The following is a 27215-nucleotide window of genomic DNA, read 5'->3' on the forward strand; positions in this document are numbered from 1 at the left end:
CAAACGTGAGGGATTTGTGGCAAGAAAAAGCAAATAATTTGGTTAATGTAACCTGAATGGGTGAGTATTTATTAAATGCTATGATAAAGATTAAATACACAATAATGAATGATTGTTTGAGCTCTTTGCAAATCATAAACACAGAGAAACTAAACATTTGCTGTGCTCTATCATCCCTCTTTCTCCTAATTCGGTATTAGTTCTATAACATACACAGACCATAACTGTCAAATTAACATTTTAAACAATTACAGTTTGGCAGACTCTGTACTTTTAAAATGTACTCTGCCTGCTCTAGGAACTCTGTAAAACATTAGCCTCTCTATATTTAGATTTCATGAAGAAAAAACAATTCTCAAAAGCCGAGCTACTTGTAACAGCATTAAACAAACTGAGCAGATGGGTATAGTAGGAAAAGCATTTGTGTCCCCAAATTTGGGATGATTGCGATCAGCAATGCTTCCCTCACACCATCATTGTGGTAGCATCCCCCTCTTAGGGGGGCATCAAAGGCAGAGAGGGGGAGAGTTATATTTAGAGGCAGCTGGTGTTCTTGGTGTGCTGACAGCTGAACTCCTGAGGTCATTTTTTTATTGACTGATAAGTATTAATTGCTTTAACCCCTTTGTTGTGAAATGCACATTGGAAAACAAGGCTATGGAAAACCTCTTGCAGCCAAAGAGTTAATAAGTAAGTTTCACATCTTGCAGCCTGTTAGAGCTGTTCACATGACCAGACATGGAGGGGGCAGCCAGGGAGAAGGAATTGGCGCCACAGAGAGAATTGAATTCAAAACACAAGTAACATAGCATAAAGCTCAAAATAAGCTTTTCATTGTATCACACTATATATATATATATATATATATATATATATATATATATATATACAAAACACGGAAGGGGACTGCACTCTCAGACTGGACTGAGTACACATCCTGTGACCCTGCAACATACACAGCCTTGGGTGCTCAATAGCACTCGCAGGTAGCTGTACCGTCGCCAGAGTCCCAAGGCAGTTAACCCCAGACAAGTCTTGGTGCAAGGCCCATGGGGAAAATTACAAAACAAATTAACACAACACACAGAGGAAGTCCAGCCCTCACTTAAAATAAGTAAGCTAATATTAAAAGCAAAACTGGAAGAGTTAGTTACCGCATCTGGCCAAATGGGACAAGTTCAGGTACCACATCAAGGTCCCAAACAATGCAAGCTCTCAATCAAACAAACTGGGAACAAGTCAAGGGTGCACAGGTTTATGTAATAACCCTACACTTCCTCTGTGTGTGTTGTGTTGTGTGTGTGTGTGTGTGTATATATATATATATATATATATATATATATACACACACACACATATATATATATATATATATATATATATATACACACATACACAGAGAGAGAAGTGCACTCACAGGAACGAGCAACTGGCTCAATACCATTGTTAGCCTGTTCTATGGCGATTTACAACCTGGGTGCAGCTTTTTAGCCGAGTAATGCTTTTCACAGAGTAGAACTTTCCTGTAAAATATCAGTCTGATCCCGCCTATTACGGTCAGTCCAGCGCCGAAATACCAGGCAATTCCTCTCTAAACAAGGAACACAGCAACCCCAGATGATCGTTTTGGCCTTTATTGGGCCTCGTCAGTGAGGTGTAGCAGTATTCCTCTAAGCACACTAAGCAAGGAGTCCACGTCTGGTTGCCCCTTTTTCTCATAGGGAGACTAAATACATACATAGAGAAGTGCACTCACAGGAACGAACAACTGGCTCAATACCATTGTTAGCCTGTTCTATGGCGATTTACCACCTGGGTGCAGCTTTAACTTTCCTGTAGTATATCAGTCTGATCCTGCCTATTATGGTCAGTCCAGTGCCAAAATACCAGGCAATTCCTCTCTGAACACTAACACAGCAACCCCAGACGATTGTTTCGGCCTTCATTGGGCCTCGTCAGTGAGGTGTAGCAGTATTCCTCTAAGCACACTGAGCAAGGAGTCCACGTCTGGTTGCCCCTTTTTCCCATAGGGACACTAAATACATACAGAGAGAAGTGCACACACAGGAACGAACAACTGGCTCAATACCATTTGCCTAGTTTACGAGTTTTGCGGTAAGGTGAAAAAGCAGCCTTAACAGGTCCTAACGCTGTTTTTTACGCCCGCTTGCAGGTATAGGTGTACCGCACACTTTTTTGGCCTTACCGCAAACTAACTTACCTAAATTTCGTAAAGGCTTTTTTGTATGGGACTTCCATAGCGCCGGGATTACGAGTTTTCCTGGGAGGCCAAAAAGTGAGCGGTACACCCTCTACCGCCAAGATTCCTAACGCATTTTAAACTCAGTAGTTTTGAGTTTTACGCTACAAAGCTGTAGCATAAAACTCATAACTAAAGTGCTAAAAAGTACACTAACACCCATAAACTACCTATTAACCCCTAAACCGATGCCCTCTTGCATCGCAAACACTAAAATAAAATTATTAACCTCTAATCTGCCGCTCCGGACATCGCAGCCACTAGAATAAACATATTAAACCCTAAACCGCCACACTCACACCTCGCAAACACTAGTTAAATATTATTAACCCCTAATCTGCTGTCCCTAACATCGCCACCACCTACATTATACTTATTAACCCCTAATCTGCCGTCCCCAACGTCGGCGCCACTATTCTAAATTTATTAAACCTTTAAACCTAAGTTTAACCCTAACCCTAACACCCCCTAACTTAAATATAATTAAAATTAATCTAAATAAAATTCCTATCATTACCTAAATTATTGCTATTTAAAACTAAATACTTACCTATAAAATAAACCCTAAGCTAGCTACAATATAACTAATAATTACATTGTAGCTAGCTTAGGGTTTATTTTTATTTTACAGGCAAGTTTGTATTTATTTTAACTAGGTAGAATAGTTACTAAATAGTTATTAACTATTTAATAACTACCTAGCAAAAATAAATACAAATTGACCTGTAAAATAAAACCTAACCTAAGTTACACTAACATGAAAACACTACACTACAATTAAATAACTTACATAAATTAAATACAATTGAATAAATTAAATACAACTAGCTAAATTACGGAAAAAGCACACTACATTACAGAAAATAAAAAACAAATTACAAGATATTTAAACTAATTACACCTAATCTTAGAGCCCTATCAAAATAAAAAAGCCCCCCCCCCCCCCAAAAAAAAAAAAAAAACCTAGCCTAAACTAAACTACCAATAGCCCTTAAAAGGGCCTTTTGTGGGGCATTGCCCCAAAGAAATTGTCTCTTTTACCTGAAAAAGAAATAAACAACCCCCCAAAAGTAAACCCCACCATCCACACAACCAACCCCCAAATAAAACCCTAACTAAAAAAACCTAAGCTCCCCATTGCCCTGAAAAGGGCATTTGGATGGGCATTGCCCTTAAAAGGGCATTTAGCTCTATTGCTGCCCAAAGCCCTAACCTAAAAATAAAACCCACCCAATACACCCTTAAAAAATCCTAACACTAACCCCCGAAGATTCACTTACCGGGAGAAGTCTTCATCCAAGCGGCAAGATGTCCTCAATGAAGCCGGCAGAAGTGGTCCTCCAGACGGGCAGACGTGGTCCTCCAGACGGGAAGAAGTCTTCACCCAGACGGCATCTTCTATCTTCCTCCTTCCGCCGCGGGAGAGGCTCCATCTTCAAGACATCTGGCGCGGAGCATCCTCTTCTTCCGACAGCTTCTTGCTGAATGAATATCTCTTTAAGGTTGAAAAAATCCTATTGGCTGATCCAATCAGCCAATAGGATTGAGCTTGCATTCTATTGGCTGATTGGAACAGCCAATAGAATGCAAGCTGAATCCTATTGGCTGATTGCATCAGCCAACAGGATTTTTTCAACCTTAATTCCGATTGGCTGATAGAATTCTATCAGCCAATCGGAATCTAAGGGATGCCATCTTCGATGACATCGCTTAAAGGTACCTTTATTCAGCAAGTAGCCGTCGGAAGAAGAGGATGCTCCACGCCGTGTGTCTTGAAGATAGAGCCACTCCGCGTTGGAAGGATAAAGATAGAAGATGCTGTCTGGGTGAAGACTTCTGCCCGTCTGAAGGACCACTTCTGCCGGCTTCATTGAGGACATCTTGCCGCTTGAATGAAGACTTCTCCCGGGAAGTGAATCTTCGGGGGTTAGAGTTAGGATTTTTTAAGGGTGTATTGGGTGGGTTTTATTTTTAGGTTATGGCTTTGGGCAGCAATAGAGCTAAATGCCCTTTTAAGGGCAATGCCCATCCAAATGCCCTTTTCAGGGCAATGGAGAGCTTAGGTTTTTTTAGTTAGAGTTTTATTTGTGGAGTTGGTTGTTTGGGTGGTGGGTTTTACTGTTGGGGGGTTGTTTGTATTTCTTTTTCAGGTAAAAGAGATGATATCTTTGTGGCATTGCCCCACAAAAGGCCCTTTTAAGGGCTATTGGTAGTTTAGTTTAGGCTAGGGTTTTTTTTATTTTGGGGGGGCTTTTTCTATTTTGATAGGGCTCTTAGATTAGGTGTAATTAGTTTAAATATCTTGTAATTTGCTTTTTATTTTCTGTAATTTAGTGGGGGTTTTTTGTAATTTAGCTAATTGTATTTAATTTATTTAATTGTATTTAATTTATTTAATTGTATTTAATTTCTGTAAGTTATTTAATTGTAGTGTAGTGTTAGGTGTTAGTGTAACTTAGGTTAGGTTTTATTTTACAGGTAAATTTGTGTTTATTTTAGCTAGGTAGTTAGTAAATAGTTAATGACTATTTAGTAACTATTCTACCTAGTTAAAATAAATACAAACTTGCCTGTAAAATAAAAATAAACCCTAGCCTAAACTAAACTACCAATAGCCCTTAAAAGGGCCTTTTGTGGGACATTGCCCCAAAGAAATCATCTCTTTTACCTGAAAAAGAAATACAAACAACCCCCCAACAGTGAAACCAACCATCCACACAACCAACCCCCCAAATAAAACCCTAACTAAAAAAACCTAAACTTGCCTGTAAAATAAAAATAAACCCTTACCTAAACTAAACTACCAATAGCCCTTAAAAGGGCCTTTTGTGGGGCATTGCCCCAAAGAAATCATCTCTTTTACCTGAAAAAGAAATACAAACAACCCCCCAACAGTGAAACCAACCATCCACACAACCAACCCCCCAAATAAAACCCTAACTAAAAAAACCTAAGCTCCCCATTGCCCTGAAAAGGGCATTTGGATGGGCATTGCCCTTAAAAGGGCATTTAGCTCTATTGCTGCCCAAAGCCCTAACCTAAAAATAAAACCCACCCAATACACCCTTAAAAAATCCTAACACTAACCCCCGAAGATTCACTTACCGGGAGAAGTCTTCATCCAAGCGGCAAGATGTCCTCAATGAAGCCGGCAGAAGTGGTCCTGCAGACGGGCAGAAGTGGTCCTCCAGACGGGCAGAAGTGTTCACCCAGACAGCATCTTCTATCTTCATCCTTCCGACGCAGGAGAGGCTCCATCTTCAAGACATCTGGCGTGGATCATCCTCTTCTTCCGACAGCTTCTTGCTGAATGAATATCTCTTTAAGTGACGTCATCCAAGATGACGTCCCTTAGATTCCGATTGGCTGATAGAATTCTATCAGCCAATCGGAATTAAGGTTGAAAAAATCCTATTGGCTGATCCAATCAGCCAATAGGATTGAGCTTGCATGCTATTGGCTGATTGGAACAGCCAATAGAATGCAAGCTGAATCCTATTGGCTGATTGCATCAGCCAACAGGATTTTTTCAACCTTAATTCCGATTGGCTGATAGAATTCTATCAGCCAATCGGAATCTAAGGGATGCCATCTTTGATGACGTCACTTAAAGGTATCTTCATTCAGCAAGTAGCCGTCGGAAGAAGAGGATGCTCCACGCCGTATGTCTTGAAGATAGAGCCACTCCAAATTGGAAGGATGAAGATAGAAGATGCCGTCTGGGTGAAGACTTCTGCCCGTCTGAAGGACCACTTCTGCCGGCTTCATTGAGGACATCTTGCCGCTTGAATGAAGACTTCTCCCGGGAAGTGAATCTTCGGGGGTTAGTGTTAGGATTTTTTAAGGGTGTATTGGGTGGGTTTTATTTTTAGGTTAGGGCTTTGGCCAGCAATAGAGCTAAATGCCCTTTTAAGGGCAATGCCCATCCAAATGCCCTTTTCAGGGCAATGGGGAGCTTAGGTTTTCTTAGTTAGGATTTTATTTGAGGAGTTCGTTGTTTGGGTGGTGGGTTTTACTGTTGGGTGGTTGTTTGTATTTCTTTTTCAGGTAAAAGAGATGATTTCTTTGGGGCATTGCCCCACAAAAGGCCCTTTTAAGGGCTATTGGTAGTTTAGTTTAGGCTAGGCTTTTTTTATTTTGATAGGGCTCTTAGATTAGGTGTAATTAGTTTAAATATCTTGTAATTTGTTTTTTATTTTCTGTAATTTAGGTTAGTAACTTAGGTTAGGTTTTATTTTACAGGTAAATTTGTGTTTATTTTAGCTAGGTAGTTAGTAAATAGTTAATAACTATTTAGTAACTATTCTACCTAGTTAAAATAAATACAAACTTGCCTGTAAAATAAAAATAAACCCTAAGCTAGATACAATGTAACTATTAGTTATATTGTAGCTAGTTTAAGGTTTATTTTATAGGTATATATTTAGTTTTAAATAGGAATAATTGAGGTAATGATAGAAATTTTATATATATTTATTTTAATTATATTTAAGTTAGGGGGTGTTAGGGTTAGGGTTAGACTTAGGTTTAGGGGTTAATAAATTTAGAATAGTGGCAGCAACGTTGGGGACAGCAGATTAGGGGTTAATAAATATAATGTAGGTGTCAGCGATGTTGGGGGCAGCAGATTAGGGGTTAATAAGTATAATGTAGGGGGCGGCGATGTCCGGAGTGGCAGATTAGGGGTTAATAAACATAATGTAGGTGTCGGCAATGTCGGGGGCGGCAGATTAGGGGTGTTTAGACTCGGGGTTCATGTTAGGGTGATAGGTGTAAACATAAAATGTGTTTCCCCATATGAATCAATTTGCTGCATTACTGAGTTTTACGCTGCTTTTTTGCAGGTGTTAGACTTTTTCTCAGCCGGCTCTCCCCATTGATGTCTATGGGGAAATCGTGCACGAGCACGTACAACCAGCTCACCGCTCCCTTAAGCAGCGCTGGTATTGGAGTGCAGTGTGGAGCTCAATTTTGCTCTACGCTCACTTCTTGCCTGTTAACGCCAGGTTTGTAAAAACCCGTAATACCAGCGCTGCAGAGAAGTGAGCGGTGAGAATAAACTACAAGTTAGCACCACACCCCTCATAACGCTAGACTCGTAATCTACCCGATTGTTAGCCTGTTCTATTACCACCTGGGTGCAGCTTTTTAGCCCAGTAATGCTTTTCACAGAGTTGAACTTTCCTGTAGTATATCAGTCTGATCCCGCCTATTACGGTCATTCCAGCGCTGAAATACCAGGCAATTCCTCTCTGAACAAGGAACACAGCAACCCCAGACGATCATTTCGGCCTTCATTGGGCCCTGTCAGTGAGGTGTAGCAGTATTCCTCTAAGCACACTGAGCAAGGAGTCCATGTCTGGTTGCCCCTTTTTACCATAGGGAGACTAAATACATAGAGAGAGAAGTGCACTCACAGGAACGAACAACTGGCTCAATCACAGCTATTGGAAGTCCATCCCATTAATCAACCACACTTTATAAAAAGAGGTACTTCTACAAATTACTCCTGAACCTACTACTGCATTCTTTATCTTGAGACCATAACCCCTTGATGTGGCATAGCACTTCAGTTTTCTTAAATCAATTAAAATGAAGTTTTCTATCATAACTTATCTTTCCCTTCTCTTCCCTAAGCTATACTATAAAGGTCATGAAGGAAGTTACATTTTTATAAAAAGTACCATTCTGAGCAGTCTAAAATATACTGAAATATTTCCAAAATACTGTTTAACCTTGTATTTTATTTTTTTGCATCATAAATGCATTATTTTGTTCTTTGTGGTGTTTTTTTTTCCAATACTTTATTTTTTCTAATATCATTATTCATTTTTCATCTTCCTGGGATGTCAATTTTATTACAAATCCCCCAAAAAACATACTTGCCCTTGAAGTCCACTACCAATATCCCCAGTAAATGTTTCACAAACCATGTCAAAGAACAGACCCTTGAGACTAACCACTGGTGACTTTCTCATCCTTTGAGTGCACTCCTCTAACTTCATCACATTGCTATATATCTGTAAATGTGAAGAAGGCAACTATATGTATCATTAACCTGTTCCAGACTCTGTCCTCCCATTTTCTGAAGTGCAATCATAGCTCTGCGCAGTGGGTATCCCAGTGATGTCACAGCCTCAATAACTTCACGCTCCTCTTGACTGAGAGCCAGAAGAACATCTCCAGAAGAGTCTGGGCGTCTTAGTCTTGTAGGCGGCAGACAAGAGTATGGACTCAGAGACTAAAGAAAAAGAGCTGGGTATTACCTTCCAATGTAGCAAGACACAGTATGACACAAAAAAGAGAAGGGATTATGTGCCATTTGTTCTGCTGGCATAAGTACATTCAGGGATATACTGTAAAATGATTAGCGCTTCAGCTTGTTTTTGTTTACACTATGCATAATCTAAACATTTATGGGAGGTTGATTTTAAATGTAATGCTTCTTTAACAAGCTGATTTAGTGAAAATAAGCATTCTTTTTCAAACATATATGCGTAATTAAAAATTCCTCTTTTACTATTCCATAGGTTTTTATTTGACTTGAAAAGATATATATCACAATAATGTACTTCCTATAGTGTTTAAAAATCAGCATTTTTAATGATGAGCTGTTGTTATTGTTCTATTTCACATAAAAAGTGTTTTTGCAAGTTTCATAAAACAGAAGTTTATCATATTTTGAGCACGTGACTGTTTAAAAACAAAACACATTTATGCTATATATCGCCATACTAAAATGTCTATCAGACTGTGGCCCTTACCGAGGTTGTAGGTTTGTGGCAGCGTATTGGTGGAATAGAACCTGCACTATATGGTCTATTGGAGCAACAGCAGCAACTTGATGCAGGAGGAGATGGTGTTGGGCTGAGGGGCTGCCCATATCGCATGTTCCTTGGGTGTTGAGTTTGTGGGTGCCCCCTTACATCAAAACCCCCTTTATGTGGGTGCACAATGGCTGCAATCCTCCTGTTAGCAGCATCCAACTCATTTCTAGAGCTGTTTAGAGGGTTTAGTGTTTTTCTCTTTTTAACATTGCATGTGGGTGGTGGGGAGTTAAGTTGGGGGCATCGACATCTGGAAGGAGGGCTTGGCATGAAAGGAGAGGTGCGAGGTCGGACATTTCGTTGGATCTGGGGGCTTGACCTACAGGATCTTGCTCTGGTCTCTCTTTGCCGAACATCTAACTCACTCTCTTCTGATGAAGAATACTCATCATCCTCAGAGTAGCCATCTTCCTCAAAGATGTCTTCCTTCTCCATGCTATCTGGTATACCCCAGCTGCTACGTGGACGACAGGGATGGACGTCTGTGACACTCAGGCTTCTACATTTACGCATCTGTAACAAATGCTTTGACTGCAGGGGGCTACTGTGCAAGGTTGGGGAAGCTCCACCACCATCTTGAATCATCCAGTAGGGGGGTGCAGAGGGTATATTGTCTGTAGTAGGAATGTTTCTACCATACATTCCTTCAACCCACTCCAAAACCTTCCTCTCTGTGGAAAAGTTGTGCTGTAGATATAACAAAAGGAGAAGAGGTATTACATTGCTTGATAAAATACTAAATTCCAGTCAAATTTATTCAGGAATTTTCAGGGGTGGACTGAGCAGTTAGACAAATAGGACCTGGACTGAGGGCTCAACACACAGGGGAACCCACAAGTGGCATTGTGGATGTGACTGTGCGTGAATAGTTGGCAGCAGGTAGGCAACGTTTAGTACTGGAAATGGTATCGCACACACAATGAGTGCCTACAGCCTTCTGCCTCCCCCCCCAATTTAAAGAATATCTTGTAGTCCTGATATCTTTGCCACTTGTTGTGAGCTCAGGCGAGCTACTGCAGGGCCAAAAGCTGTGCTAGCATTAGCTAAGCAGTTAATGGGGAGTGGAGTGAGTGCATTGGCCCTGAAGTGGGGCCTTGTGCCTGGTCCTAGAGTGGGGACCCTGTGCCTGTATAGGGGATCTCTTTATATTGGGGACCTGATGTCATCTGGCCCTAATTCAAAGGGACCTGGGGTGTCAGCATGGCATAGGGGGCTCTTCCCAAATTTTTGTCTAAGGGCGCTGGTTGGTCTCAGTCCACCCCTAAACATTTGAAAATTAGAAGATTGTAAATACGGCTTTTAATATGGAATATTGATTATTTTACATTTGACTGCACTTTTATATTGACAAAATGCTTATTTAATCAACTATTAGCTCCACAGAAGTAATTGCTAATATCTCAAACTCTGATTTTGCTCATGAATACAGCGTTAAACCTGTACAGATCAAGATTTGTATGGCAAATGTAAACATCATATATCCTTTTAAAACAAGAACATATATCAAGCTGTAGTTATGCAGTGTTGATCTGTTTGCTTTAAATGGATATGAAACTCAATATTTTTATTATGTGAAGAAAAGTTACTTATTCTGGTTTAGTGCACGTTTCTCCTAGAACATATACTTTAAAATAAGATGGTAATAGTATGAGGTGAAAATTAGTAGTTTTAGAACCATTTAACCAATAACGCAATAAGGGGGCTTAGATAGGTTTTAAATCTGTAAAGATGCCCCAACATAATTACAGTTGGGTTGGCTGTGTTTGATATACAGCGTAACAATTACAATTCCCTCTACACTTGCTCAATTTTTTCTTTTTGAGAGATAATTTAAAGGGACAGTCAAGTATAAATAAAACTTTAATGATTCAAGTAGAGCACCCAATTTTAAACAACTTTCTAATTCACTTCCATTATCTAAATGTGCACTGTCTTTTATATGCACACTTTCTGAGGCACTAGCTCCTACTGAGCATGTGAAAGATTCACAGGATATACATATATGCATTTTGTGATTGGCTGATGGCTGTCACATGAGGCATTAGGAAGGAAACTGTAACTAACTGACATTTATCATAAAACAATTATACTACTCATTTGAAATTCAAACTAAGAGCTTTTGAATTGTCTTTTTATTATGCATTTATTGATTATGCAGTTCTACTGTGTTAAGTGGTCCTTTAAAAGGACAGTCTAGTAAAAATAAAACTTTTATGATTCAGATAGGGCATGCAATTAATTATAAACAACTTTTCATTTTACGTTTATCATCAAATTTGCTTTGTTCGCTTGATATCCTTAGTTGAAAATCATATCTAAATAGACTCAGTAGCTGCTGATTGGTGGATACACAAAGATGCCTTGTATGATTGGCTCACCTATCTGCATTGCTATTTCTTCAACAAAGGATATCTAAAGAATGAAGCAAATTAGATTGAATGTTGTTTAAAATTGTATTCGCTATCTGAATCATGAAAGAAAAATGTTGGGTTTCATATCCCTTTGAAATGAACATTAAACATTTTTAAAAGCCCCTTTTTGTTTTTTGAGTGGTGTGATGATTTTTTATGCTTGTAGAACATGTCACTATTTACTGTCTATTAATCCATTTAAGCCAGTTAGGAACCTATCCACTGGGATCATTTATGTGTAAAAAGAACTAGTGTCCCTTTAAGATATGAAAATATCCTACTGCCGCTAAATGGCCCCATATCCTCCAACATATTACCCACATGAGACAAAGAAAATATATATATATATTTTTAAATCTGGATACTGATCACCACATTTTACAAAACAAAGCAAGAGACATATAAGCTTCACATGCAAATCCTAGATAACACACAGCAGCACTGAATAACCTGCACACAAAAAATGAGTTTTAAGGGAATTTAGAGCACCAAACTCGGTGTGCAAAACTGAGGACCTACGTGCGCTAACTAGACGTTCATATTCTAATTGAAACGCGAAAAAAATTATCACTACAGAGCGCAGTGGCGTGTGTAATCCCAGTATGCAGAAAACTGAAGTGCGCTATCCAGACACGCAAAAACCCAAAGGCTGATGCGCAGAATTGAAACTAATTGCGCCAAAAACCCTGATGTGCAGAAAAAAAACAAAGGGAAAAAATGTATAGATTCTGTCCCAGGGCCATATATATATATATATATATATATATATATATATATGACTAAATTAAAGCTATAGAGTGTCTAAATGAAAAATATAATAATACTTACCAATAGACACTCATCTACCAGTAAACAACCGGTAGATAGCCAAACCAGTACTGAAACATATCAGTAAAGGATATGGAATAGGATTATATTGTAGATGCATAGAAGGAGGCAAAAGTCCCTGCAACCAATTATGGAGGGTCTGTGAAAGATTTCCCATAAGGCGAAAAAGGAGCCACAAACCATACCCCATATACGTCCCTCTGACAAGCACTGTACTCTGAGGGGAAACCGGGTCTAACTATAGACTGAAAACACCTTTTTCTTCAACCACCTCTAGTGGAGGCAAAGTAAAGACAGGTACATGTGAGATAGGAGGGGTTTTATAGAGCTCTTAGGGTTTGGAAAGCTTTGCCTCCTCCTAGTGATAAGGAAGAGTAATTCCCAGGAGTAATGGATTGTGGACTCTTACCACCTGTATGACAGAAATATATATATATATATATTTTTTTTTTTTTTTAATCTGGATACTGATCACCACATTTTATTAAAATACTTGTTTATTTTAATTATTAACGGCCAGATGATCCTTGATTAAAGGGATAAGAAAGTCAAAATTAAATCTGCATGATTCAAATAGAACAAATAATTTTAAGACACTTTTAATATCAAATGTGCTTTGTTCACTTGGTATCCCTTGTTGAAAATTAATTTGCACATATTGTACACTATTGGAAGCTAGCTGCTGATTGGTGCTTGCACACATTTGTCTCTTGTGATTGGCTATGTGTGTTCAGCTAGCTGCCAGTAGTGAAATGCTATTGCTTCAGCAAAGTATAACACGATAATAAAGCAAATATGAAAGTTGTTTAAAAATGTATGTTCTATCCAAATCATGAAAAAAAGGTGTTTCCTGCCCCCTTAAATACTATTATTCCATTCTTGGAAGGCTTCTCGTGATTCCTCTCCAGGTTGCCTAACAGCTTGTATATGAGTATAATATAGATTGACAAAGCAAAATGCATGAATTATGTTTTAACATAACTCCTTTTTTATTTTTATCCTTGCTCAAACTCTTTCTTTTTCTGTTATTTTAATACATACAGCTTATGTTCACTATGGTAATAAAATCATTTAAAACTATCATGAACATATTGGTGCTATATTATTGTCTACTCTAAAACTTAAAGTGTCAGTAAACAGACAGAGCAGGAGCGAGCTGCACTTAGTGTTATGGCGCGGTCGGGCCGGGCTGTGACTATACAGCTGGCCCGATGCGCTGTGTAAAAAAAACAGACCCGCTCAGCAGAGAGCGGGTCTGAAAACCTGTCATATTTTTAAAAAATTCAAAGGGCAAATAAGGTTTTATAACGATAAGGCTAATATAATGTTATATAATTCTGCACTATGTGCAGAATTATATAACATTATTTTTTACATTTACTGTCCCTTTAATATATATATATATATATATATATATATATATATACTGTATGTATATATATATATATATATATATATATATACACACACATACATACATACACAGTATATATATTTATATACCAGGCAAGATTTGCTTAACAAATGTCACACAATACAAAATATTTTAAAGGATTTGTGTGTTTATCACAAAATGTCAACTACTTTTATATTCTCAATCCCCAGGAGACCTGAAAAAAAAGCAATACAACAAGTGATGGTAAATCCAAGTGTTTAAAAAAAAAAAAGCCAGGATTTACCATCACTAAAAATAAACTGGCACAGTGCTCTTTTCTCAATGAGGTGACATTTCCACCTTTAAACCAATAGCCGTGCTAGTTATCTGGCAGTGTTTTGTCTTCTATCACAGCTATTGCAATTCCTGTCTATCAAATATTTTATTACATATTTATACAACACAGGAAAACCAATTTGAAAGAGGTCTCTTCTTATCTTGCTCCTACCTCACAATGCATACAGAGATATGAGACTCATAATTTAAGAGTTCATTCATTCCTGAGATTATGCACCATATTTTTTGGACCAGTAATAGATGTTACCATAAAAAATGACTTTTTAACTATTGTATATGGTTATTAAGGAAACCTGAGCATGGTAGGACACATGGGTCCTTATAAAGGGTCAGTCAATGAGTTATTTTATGTGCCATTTCAGTGCATAATATGAGGCTATACTGTATAAGATGCACTTTTCATGCAGTAGCAGAGCAGACTTAAGGAAGGTAAGTCATGCATATCCAATCCAACGAACAGATCTACAATTTCTTCTGCAATAGTCACAAATAAAATACAACCAATGGTTCTCAAAACAAATTAAAAAAAAATCTGTTGGACAGATTGTCCTGCAAATCGTAGGACTAAAATAACCATATCAGCATGGATAGATATTAGGATGCAGTCCACATAACAAGTCACTGAGATCGCCTTAGATTTAAAGGGACATGAAACCTAAACATTTTATGTTTCCAGTAGAACATACATTTTTAAACAACTTTGCAATTTACTTTTATTAATTTTGCCTCATTCTCCTGGTATCCTTATTTCAAGAAGTAGCATGCACTTCTGGGAGCTAGCTGAACACATCAGTAAACCAATGACAAGAGGCATATATGTGCAGCCACCAATCAGAAGCTAGCTCTTTGCTCCTGAGCCTACTGAGGTATCCTTTTCAGCAAAGGATACAAAGAGAACTAAGCAAATTAGATAATAAAAGTAAATTGGAAAGTTGTTTAAAATTGCATTCTCTATCTGGATCATGAAATATTTTTTTTGGGTTCCAAGTCCCTTTAAGTGGTTCAATCTGTGGCCATATCAAAAGGAAGTGCAACCAGCAGAAAACGGTTCCAAAACAAACCTTATGAACTTTCAATGGTCTAGATGCATAATAATATGAAGAAAATAAGCATCCTATTGTACACTCAAACCTAATAAACTAACAAACAGACATCTTCAAATGGAGATCAGTAACACTTGTTTTTTAAAGGTCTGTCTTTCTTAAACTGGGAAAAGGTCACAATAAGACCCAGGGGAACCTGAGAAAGGAAAAACTCTGGCAAGGTATGTCCTGTAACACTGGTTTATCCAAGGAGTAAAAAACTTGTCAATGTTCCCTTAAAAGAGACTCAACCAATTGATCATAATGGCTTGAACATAAATAAAACACACATGGTACAAACGCTTTGTAGATGGCCTGATCTTTATTTAGAATGATAAGCTAGATTTATTTAAAGGGATATGAAACCCATTTTTTTTTTCTTTTATGATTCAGATAGAGAATGTCATTTTAAGCAACTTTCTAATTTACTCCTATTGTCAATTTTTTTTGTTTTTTTGGTATCTTAATTTGAAAAGGAGCCGGCCTATTTTTGGTTCAGCACCTGGGTAATGCTTGCTGATTGGTGGTTAAATGTAGCCACCAATCAGCAAGCACTACCCAGGGTGCTGAAACAAAAATGGGCTTACATTCCTGCTTTTTCACATAAAGATACCAAGAGAACAAAGAAAAAACATAATTTATGTAAGAACTTACCTGATAAATTCATTTCTTTCATATTAGCAAGAGTCCATGAGCTAGTGACGTATGGGATATACATTCCTACCAGGAGGGGCAAAGTTTCCCAAACCTCAAAATGCCTATAAATACACCCCTCACCACACCCACAATTCAGTTTAACGAATAGCCAAGAAGTGGGGTGATAAAAAAGTGCGAAAGCATATAAAATAAGGAATTGGAATAATTGTGCTTTATACAAAATCATAACCACCACAAAAAAAGGGCGGGCCTCATGGACTCTTGCTAATATGAAAGAAATGAATTTATCAGGTAAGTTCTTACATAAATTATGTTTTCTTTCATGTAATTAGCAAGAGTCCATGAGCTAGTGACGTATGGGATAATGACTACCCAAGATGTGGATCTTTCCACACAAGAGTCACTAGAGAGGGAGGGATAAAATAAAGACAGCCAATTCCTGCTGAAAATAATCCACACCCAAAATAAAGTTTAACGAAAAACATAAGCAGAAGATTCAAACTGAAACCGCTGCCTGAAGTACTTTTCTACCAAAAACTGCTTCAGAAGAAGAAAATACATCAAAATGGTAGAATTTAGTAAAAGTATGCAAAGAGGACCAAGTTGCTGCTTTGCAGATCTGGTCAACCGAAGCTTCATTCCTAAACGCCCAGGAAGTAGATACTGACCTAGTAGAATGAGCTGTAATTCTCTGAGGCGGAATTTTACCCGACTCAACACAGGCAAGATGAATTAAAGATTTCAACCAAGATGCCAAAGAAATGGCAGAAGCTTTCTGGCCTTTCCTAGAACCGGAAAAGATAACAAATAGACTAGAAGTCTTACGGAAAGATTTCGTAGCTTCAACATAATATTTCAAAGCTCTAACAACATCCAAAGAATGCAACGATTTCTCCTTAGAATTCTTAGGATTAGGACATAATGAAGGAACCACAATTTCTCTACTAATGTTGTTGGAATTCACAACTTTAGGTAAAAATTCAAAAGAAGTTCGCAACACCGCCTTATCCTGATGAAAAATCAGAAAAGGAGACTCACAAGAAAGAGCAGATAATTCAGAAACTCTTCTAGCAGAAGAGATGGCCAAAAGGAACAAAACTTTCCAAGAAAGTAATTTAATGTCCAATGAATGCATAGGTTCAAACGGAGGAGCTTGAAGAGCTCCCAGAACCAAATTCAAACTCCAAGGAGGAGAAATTGACTTAATGACAGGTTTTATAAGAACCAAAGCTTGTACAAAACAATGAATATCAGGAAGAATAGCAATCTTTCTGTGAAAAAGAACAGAAAGAGCAGAGATTTGTCCTTTCAAAGAACTTGCGGACAAACCCTTATCTAAACCATCCTGAAGAAACTGTAAAATTCTCGGTATTCTAAAAGAATGCCAAGAAAAATGATGAGAAAGACACCAAGAAATATAAGTCTTCCAGACTCTATAATATATCTCTCGAGATACAGATTTACGAGCCTGTAACATAGTATTAATCACGGAGTCAGAGAAACCTCTTTGACCAAGAATCAAGCGTTCAATCTCCATACCTTTAAATTTAAGGATTTCAGATCCTGATGGAAAAAAGGACCTTGTGATAGAAGGTCTGGTCTTAACGGAAGAGTCCACGGTTGGCAAGAGGCCATCCGGACAAGATCCGCATACCAAAACCTGAGAGGCCATGCTGGAGCTACCAGCAGAACAAACGAGCATTCCTTCAGAATCTTGGAGATCACTCTTGGAAGAAGAACTAGAGGCGGAAAGATATAGGCAGGATGATACTTCCAAGGAAGTGATAATGCATCCACTGCCTCCGCCTGAGGATCCCGGGATCTGGACAGATACCTGGGAAGTTTCTTGTTTAGATGGGACGCCATCAGATCTATTTCTGGAAGTTCCCACATTTGAACAATCTGAAGAAATACCTCTGGGTGAAGAGACCATTCGCCCGGATGCAACATTTGGCGACTTAGATAATCCGCTTCCCAATTGTCTACACCTGGGATATGAACCGCAGAGATTAGACAGGAGCTGGATTCCGCCCAAACCAAAATTCGAGATACTTCTTTCATAGCCAGAGGACTGTGAGTCCCTCCTTGATGATTGATGTATGCCACAGTTGTGACATTGTCTGTCTGAAAACAAATGAACGATTCTCTCTTCAGAAGAGGCCAAAACTGAAGAGCTCTGAAAATTGCACGGAGTTCCAAGATATTGATAGGTAATCTCACCTCCTGAGATTCCCAAACTCCCTGTGCCGTCAGAGATCCCCACACAGCTCCCCAACCCGTGAGACTTGCATCTGTTGAAATTACAGTCCAGGTCGGAAGCACAAAAGAAGCCCCCCTGAATTAAACGATGGTGATCTGTCCACCATGTTAGAGAGTGCCGAACAATCCGTTTTAAAGATATTGTTTGAGATATCTTCGTGTAATCCTTGCACCATTGCTTCAGCATACAGAGCTGAAGAGGTCGCATGTGAAAACGAGCAAAGGGGATCGCGTCCGATGCAGCAGTCATAAGACCTAGAATTTCCATGCATAAGGCTACCGAAGGGAATGATTGTGACTGAAGGTTTCGACAAGCTGCAATCAATTTTAGACGTCTCTTGTCTGTTAAAGACAGAGTCATGGACACTGAATCCATCTGGAAACCCAGAAAGATTACCCTTGTCTGAGGAATCAAAGAACTTTTTGGTAAATTGATCCTCCAACCATGATCTTGAAGAAACAACACAAGTCGATTCGTATGAGATTCTGCTAAATGTAAAGACTGAGCAAGTACCAAGATATCGTCCAAATAAGGAAATACCACAATACCCTGTTCTCTGATTACAGACAGAAGGGCACCGAGAACCTTTGTAAAAATTCTTGGAGCTGTAGCTAGGCCAAACGGCAGAGCCACAAACTGGTAATGCTTGTCCAGAAAAGAGAATCTCAGGAACTGAAAATGATCTGGATGAATCGGAATATGCAGATATGCATCCTGTAAATCTATTGTGGACATATAATTCCCTTGCAGAACAAAAGGCAAGATAGTCCTTATAGTTACCATTTTGAACGTTGGTATCCTTACATAACGATTCAATATTTTTAGATCCAGAACTGGTCTGAAGGAATTCTCCTTCTTTGGTACAATGAAGAGATTTGAATAAAACCCCATCCCCTGTTCCTGAACTGGAACTGGCATAATTACTCCAGTCAACTCTAGATCTGAAACACATTTCAGAAATGCTTGAGCTTTTACTGGATTTACTGGAACACGGGAAAGAAAAAATCTCTTTGCAGGAGGTCTTATCTTGAAACCAATTCTGTACCCTTCTGAAACAATGTTCTGAATCCAAAGATTGTGAACAGAATTGATCCAAATTTCCTTGAAAAAACGTAACCTGCCCCCTACCAGCTGAGCTGGAATGAGGGCCGCACCTTCATGTGGACTTAGAAGCAGGCTTTGCCTTTCTAGCTGGCTTGGATTTATTCCAGACTGGAGATGGTTTCCAAACTGAAACTGCTCCTGAGGATGAAGGATCAGGCTTTTGTTCTTTGTTGAAACGAAAGGAACGAAAACGATTATTAGCTCTACTTTTACCTTTAGATTTTTTATCCTGTGGTAAAAAAGTTCCTTTCCCACCAGTAACAGTTGAAATGATGGAATCCAACTGAGAACCAAATAATTTGTTACCCTGGAAAGAAATAGAAAGTAAAGTTGATTTAGAAGCCATATCAGCATTCCAAGTTTTAAGCCATAAAGCTCTTCTAGCTAAAATAGCTAGAGACATAAACCTGACATCAACTCTGATAATATCAAAAATGGCATCACAGATAAAATTATTAGCATGCTGAAGAAGAATAATAATGTCATGAGCATCACGATGTGTTACTTGTTGCGCTAAAGTTTCCAACCAAAAAGTTGAAGCTGCAGCAACATCAGCCAAAGATATAGCAGGTCTAAGAAGATTACCTGAACACAGATAAGCTTTTCTTAGAAAGGACTCAATTTTCCTATCTAGAGGATCCTTAAACGAAGTACCATCTGACGTAGGAATAGTAGTACGTTTAGCAAGGGTAGAAATAGCCCCATCAACTTTAGGGATTTTGTCCCAAAATTCTAATCTGTCAGACGGCACAGGATATAAATGCTTAAAACGTTTAGAAGGAGTAAATGAATTACCCAATTTATCCCATTCTTTGGAAATTACTGCAGAGATAGCATTAGGAACAGGAAAAACTTCTGGAATAACCACAGGAGCTTTAAATACCTTATCTAAACGTTTAGAATTAGTATCAAGAGGACTAGAATCCTCTATTTCTAAAGCAATTAGAACTTCTTTAAGTAAAGAACGAATAAATTCCATTTTAAATAAATATGAAGATTTATCAGCATCAACCTCAGAGACAGAATCCTCTGAACCAGAGGAGTCATCAGAATCAGAATGATGATGTTCATTTAAAAATTCATCTGTAGGGAGAGAAGTTTTAAAAGATTTTTTACGTTTACTAGAAGGAGAAATAACAGACATAGCCTTCTTTATGGATTCAGAAACAAAATCTCTTATATTATCAGGAACATTCTGCACCTTAGATGTTGAGGGAACTGCAACAGGCAATGGTACTTTACTAAAGGAAATATTATCTGCTTTAACAAGTTTGTCATGACAATCAATACAAACAACAGCTGGAGAAATAGCTACCAAAAGTTTACAGCAGATACACTTAGCTTTGGTAGATTCAGCACTTGACAGCGATTTTCCTGTAGTATCTTCTGGCTCAGATGCAACGTGAGACATCTTGCAATATGTAAGAGAAAAAACAACATATAAAGCAAAATTGATCAAATTCCTTAAATGACAGTTTCAGGAATGGGAAAGAATGCCAAAGAACAAGCTTCTAGCAACCAGAAGCAATAAAAAATGAGACTTAAATAATGTGGAGACAAAAGCGACGCCCATATTTTTTCGCGCCAAATAAGACACCCACATTATTTGGCGCCTAAATGCTTCTTGGCGCCAAAAATGACGCCACATCCGGAACGCCGACATTTTTGGCGCGAAATAACGTCAAAGAATGACGCAACTTCCGGCGACACGTATGACGCCGGAAACGGAAATAGAATTTTTGCGCCAAAAAAGTCCGCGCCAAGAATGACGCAATAAAATGAAGCATTTTCAGCCCCCGCGAGCCTAACAGCCCACAGGGAAAAAGTCAAATTTTAAGGTAAGAAAAAATGGTCAAATCAAAATGCATTATCCCAAATATGAAACTGACTGTCTGAAAATAAGGAAAGTTGAACATTCTGAGTCAAGGCAAATAAATGTTTGAATACATATATTTAGAACTTTATAAACAAAGTGCCCAACCATAGCTTGGAGTGTCACAGAAAATAAGACTTACTTACCCCAGGACACTCATCTACATATAGCAGATAGCCAAACCAGTACTGAAAAGAGAATCAGCAGAGGTAATGGTATATATAAGAGTATATCGTCGATCTGAAAAGGGAGGTAAGAGATGAATCTCTACGACCGATAACAGAGAACCTATGAAATAGACCCCTTAGAAGGAGATCACTGCATTCAAATAGGCAATACTCTCCTCACATCCCTCTGACATTCACTGCACGCTGAGAGGAAAACCGGGCTCCAACTTGCTGCGGAGCGCATATCAACGTAGAATCTAGCACAAACTTACTTCACCACCTCCATCGGAGGCAAAGTTTGTAAAACTGAATTGTGGGTGTGGTGAGGGGTGTATTTATAGGCATTTTGAGGTTTGGGAAACTTTGCCCCTCCTGGTAGGAATGTATATCCCATACGTCACTAGCTCATGGACTCTTGCTAATTACATGAAAGAAAATGTAAATTAGAGAGTTGCCTAAAATTGCATGCTCTATCGGAATCATGAAAGAAAAACAAAATTTATTGCAATATTTGTAGCTCCTTGTGGATCACAGATAATCTGCCAATTATCAGTGAATTGACTGACCACCCAGCTATTCCACCTTGATATTTTTCATCTATAGACCAAGACGATTGGAAAGATATACATAGAGAAATCCACCTCTGCAAACCAATCTGGAGCGTTGAGGCCTAAGGCAGGGGCAGGCTCTTCACTGAGAGGTTCTCAACCCCCCCCCCGGTAAAACTATAGGCCTATACAGGGAGTGCAGAATTATTAGGCAAATGAGTATTTTGACCACATCATCCTCTTTATGCATGTTGTCTTACTCCAAGCTGTATAGGCTCGAAAGCCTACTACCAATTAAGCATATTAGGTGATGTGCATCTCTGTAATGAGAAGGGGTGTGGTCTAATGACATCAACACCCTATATCAGGTGTGCATAATTATTAGGCAACTTCCTTTCCTTTGGCAAAATGGGTCAAAAGAAGGACTTGACAGGCTCAGAAAAGTCAAAAATAGTGAGATATCTTGCAGAGGGATGCAGCACTCTTAAAATTGCAAAGCTTCTGAAGCGTGATCATCGAACAATCAAGCGTTTCATTCAAAATAGTCAACAAGGTCGCAAGAAGCGTGTGGAAAAACCAAGGCGCAAAATAACTGCCCATGAACTGAGAAAAGTCAAGCGTGCAGCTGCCAAGATGCCACTTGCCACCAGTTTGGCCATATTTCAGAGCTGCAACATCACTGGAGTGCCCAAAAGCACAAGGTGTGCAATACTCAGAGACATGGCCAAGGTAAGAAAGGCTGAAAGACGACCACCACTGAACAAGACACACCAGCTGAAACGTCAAGAATGGGCCAAGAAATATCTCAAGACTGATTTTTCTAAGGTTTTATGGACTGATGAAATGAGAGTGAGTCTTGATGGGCCAGATGGATGGGCCCGTGGCTGGATTGGTAAAGGGCAGAGAGCTCCAGTCCGACTCAGACGCCAGTAAGGTGGAGGTGGAGTACTGGTTTGGGCTGGTATCATCAAAGATGAGCTTGTGGGGCCTTTTCGGCTTGAGGATGGAGTCAAGCTCAACTCCCAGTCCTACTGCCAGTTTCTGGAAGACACCTTCTTCAAGCAGTGGTACAGGAAGAAGTCTGCATCCTTCAAGAAAAACATGATTTTCATGCAGGACAATGCTCCATCACACGCGTCCAAGTACTCCACAGCGTGGCTGGCAAGAAAGGGTATAAAAGAAGAAAATCTAATGACATGAAATGGGCCAAGAAATATCTCAAGACTGATTTTTCTAAGGTTTTATGGACTGATGAAATGAGAGTGAGTCTTGATGGGCCAGATGGATGGGCCCGTGGCTGGATTGGTAAAGGGCAGAGAGCTCCAGTCCGACTCAGACGCCAGTAAGGTGGAGGTGGAGTACTGGTTTGGGCTGGTATCATCAAAGATGAGCTTGTGGGGCCTTTTCGGCTTGAGGATGGAGTCAAGCTCAACTCCCAGTCCTACTGCCAGTTTCTGGAAGACACCTTCTTCAAGCAGTGGTACAGGAAGAAGTCTGCATCCTTCAAGAAAAACATGATTTTCATGCAGGACAATGCTCCATCACACGTGTCCAAGTACTCCACAGCGTGGCTGGCAAGAAAGGGTATAAAAGAAGAAAATCTAATGACATGGCCTCCTTGTTCACCTGATCTGAACCCCATTGAGAACCTGTGGTCCATCATCAAATGTGAGATTTACAAGGAGGGAAAACAGTACACCTCTCTGAACAGTGTCTGGGAGGCTGTGGTTGCTGCTGCACGCAATGTTGATGGTGAACAGATTAAAACACTGACAGAATCCATGGATGGCAGGCTTTTGAGTGTCCTTGCAAAGAAAGGTGGCTATATTGGTCACTTATTTGTTTTTGTTTTGTTTTTGAATGTCAGAAATGTATATTTGTGAATGTTGAGATGTTATATTGGTTTCACTGGTAAAAATAAATAATTGAAATGGGTATATATTTGTTTTTTGTTAAGTTGCCTAATAATTATGCACAGTAATAGTCACCTGCACACACAGATATCCCCCTAAAATAGCTATAACTAAAAACAAACTAAAAACTACTTCCAAAACTATTCAGCTTTAATATTAATGAGTTTTTTGGGTTCATTGAGAACATGGTTGTTGTTCAATAATAAAATTAATACTCAAAAATACAACTTGCCTAATAATTCTGCACTCCCTGTAGGCCGGGTAAACAGTGCACAGTCACTGAGAAAACACAAACTCTCAAAACTATGATACTACTAGCTGAATGGGAATCGGAGATTATCCATCTCTTACAGGAGCATTTTAGAGAGCTTGAGCTAAGCATACACAGAGCCTTTCAGAAAGTAATGGAAATTGCGAGCAAGCCAAGTCGTGCTAATACGGAACGAGGAGGCACACAGCCTAATACAGTAAAAGGAGCGTTCTCACTCCAAAGAAGGATCAGTTATGCACAATGTGGCAATTCGGGACAAAAAAAAAAAGAGTACCACAGAGGAAGATACAGTTTCACATGATACTGTTGTTGCTCCACTGCCTGCAACTGGGGAAGGGGATGGCTCCCCTGATCAGTACAAACAGATCCAGAAGGTTACTGGAGTGACCAGCGGCTCAGCAATGTCTGCACCGGTGCTCAGGGGAAGCAACTACTCCCTGAAGACGCCACATCTTATATGTACCCCGTGGAGGCCCCAAAACCTGACAGGTGCAATGTTACTTACAAGCAGCTGCATAGGTGTTTGCAAGGAAGCTGGCCCTGTACAGCCGGATGCGAAGAGGTCGCTCCCCACACTCTTGCTCCATAATCCCATTATGGAGGAAACGGAACCGTACGGCAGGGCTTTAGACAAGACTGAGGTCATTTTGTGCCTGCTTTTTGACCCTGGCGGCTCATGTGGGTGAGCACGCATCGGGACTGAGTTTTGCAAACCCTTCCTTGTTGTCCCCACACGGCTTGCTGTACAGGAAGAAAAAGACATAGACAATGGACAGCAGCAGGGTATTGTTTCTATATAGCATATCCATGAACGCTTGATACTCTCACTAATTGTTTTTAATTAAAGGGCCACTGTAAGTAAATATTTTCTATGCCTGTTACTAACTACCCACCCCAAAAACGCTTTTTATCAATAGCATTTCATTAACATATCTCTACCGTATATCAGAAATATTGTCTGCAAATTTAATTGTTTTCCAAGCCCACTCCATGGGTATCCTTTGCTCTGTACCAATCCGCTTACAAAACCTAGGTTTCAAAATGGCGCTTTAAACACAAAGTTATTGGTTTAAGTATTTTGAACATGCAGTGCTGAAAATAGTGGGCAGGATAACGTGACATCATCGGCGAATAAAAGATATAACTTTTAGAACGTCATGAAACTTCATTTTGGAGAAAATATAGGTCAGTAGGTTTTAATTAATGTTTATTAACTTTAATATGTTAGTTGTTTAGCTTAAAAATTATAACAGAAAGTAATCCTTTAAGTGAACCCTGTATATTATCCATCCGTTGACGTTTAAATGTTAAAGGGTACTATATGCCCCATTTCATATCTGTTCACATTAATTACAATGGCCATAGATAGCAGTCAATGTGGAACTGACACTCCTATTATATAGATCCTTAAGTAGCGACCTTAAAGGGACATTATACACTCATTTTTTCTTTGCATAAATGTTTTGTAGATGATCTATTTATATAGCCCATAAAGTTTTGTTTTTTTTAAAAATGTATAGTTTTGCTTATTTTTAAATAACATTGCTTTGATTTTCAGACTCCTAACCAAGCCCCAAAGTTTTATGTGAATACCGTCAGCTACCTTCTCCAGCTTGCTCCTGTTTATGTAAAGGGTCTTTTCATATGCAAAAGAAGGGGGAGGAGGGGAGTGCCTTATTTCTCACTTGCAGTGGGCTTTCCAACTACCTTTTCAACAGAGCCAAACTGACAGCTTCTAAGTAAGTTTTTAAACAGTTTTATACTGGATTTTTATATCAGTATCTGTGCATCTTATTCTTTATAGTAGAGTCTATTACATGCAGTTATATAAAAATGAGTCTATACTGTCCCTTTAACCACCAAAACCTGTGGATATTAAGTTCTGATACTATTATAATAAATGTTCCGCAGTGCAAGCATGTAATAATATATTAGACTACTATGGACGTACAATATGGATTGCACTTTTATAATGTTTAGAGTACTTTGTGTTTTCCACTTCAAAGGCATCATTCTTATTCCTATAGTTTATTTCCAAGTGTGCCTACAATTAACCAAGTGCGGATAACCCTACTGGACATGGCTTATGGAAATGTACTCTGTATTGGTATGATGTTACTGGGGCTCCCCTATCTGTTCTATTTAGCTGTATTGTCAGCAGCCGAGGGGGTACAGTCTCTTTGTATTTACCATAGGGAGGCTTCTTAACACAGTTGTTAGCTAACTTTATCTATTGTAAATAAGTATTTACTTGGAGTAGGAGTGCACCCCTTTTTACCATAAGAACATAGCAGAACACTCATTTGCAGCAGGCTAAGACGTTATAATGGCAAGCTTCCTCACATACTCCTACTTATTGAACCACACATCATATGTATCAAGAGAATTTTGTATGCTACTCAACCATACAGTCTATGCACGCTCCCAATGACCTGATCATCCAAAAGTTTGGAACCCACAGAACCGTATTTATTTTTCTTTTAATAATTACTATAGATTCCCATTCACATTTCCCACAAGCTTCATATATATTGTGCAGATTTATACGATAAAATATTTGTTCATAAGCTAACATAGGTCCAAAAGAGACCACCTAACTCATTTTGTACCCTCTAGATACCATCCTAGACCATACGGGTCCAAGAGTGACTCATAGCAGTATGAGTGGGATCTTAAAAATACTGTTGAGGCTTAGATTGGCTTATCATATTTATATTACTGTTTATGTATGTATGTATATATATATATATATATATATATATATATACATATACATAGTTGTTATATGCCAATAGTTTTTATGATGTTGTTTTCAATATACTTAAACTACAGTAAAAATGGAAAACAAGGTTATTCAGTGGAGATCCAAAAGTGGTCTCCTCAGTTGGTACTTACCTCCAATAACTCCTTCACCTGGAAAGGGGGTCCAAAAGTGGCCTCATCTATCATTTTAAATGTTTATAGCAGATTTGGTATTCTATGTACATATTGTGCCCTTTTATTAGTACCTTCCTATGGCATGCATGTAACCAACCTACATTATTGTATATTATGTTGTCTTTATTCCAACTTTACTATGATGTCACTTCATTGTAAACTCTATGTATACCTTGTTAAACCTCAAATAAAAATTAAAAATAAAATAAAAAAATGTATACTTAACTGATAAATGTCTTTCTTTCCGGATATGGTAAGTCCACGGCGTCCTCAATTACTGTTGGGAATATCACTCCTGGCCAGCAGGAGGAGGCAAAGAGCACCACAGCAAGAGCTGTTAAGTAT

The 27215-nt window shown here is 38.8% G+C and overlaps 1 protein-coding gene across 1 annotated transcript in view; it reads right to left on the reverse strand.

The window, feature by feature from the left end:
- Nucleotides 1-26882, reverse strand: part of UBAP1L (ubiquitin associated protein 1 like) — a 48807-nt gene extending 21925 nt beyond the window's left edge. The window contains exons 1-3 of the mRNA XM_053719350.1: nucleotides 26829-26882; nucleotides 9025-9774; nucleotides 8319-8501 (exon numbers count right to left, since the gene is read on the reverse strand). Coding sequence (XP_053575325.1) covers nucleotides 8319-8501; nucleotides 9025-9774; nucleotides 26829-26882 — 987 coding nt within the window. The remainder of the gene's footprint in view (nucleotides 1-8318; nucleotides 8502-9024; nucleotides 9775-26828) is intronic.
- Nucleotides 26883-27215: the final 333 nt, after the last annotated feature.

This window comes from Bombina bombina, chromosome 6, assembly GCF_027579735.1.
Source record: "Bombina bombina isolate aBomBom1 chromosome 6, aBomBom1.pri, whole genome shotgun sequence".
NCBI classification, from domain to species: domain Eukaryota; kingdom Metazoa; phylum Chordata; class Amphibia; order Anura; family Bombinatoridae; genus Bombina; species Bombina bombina.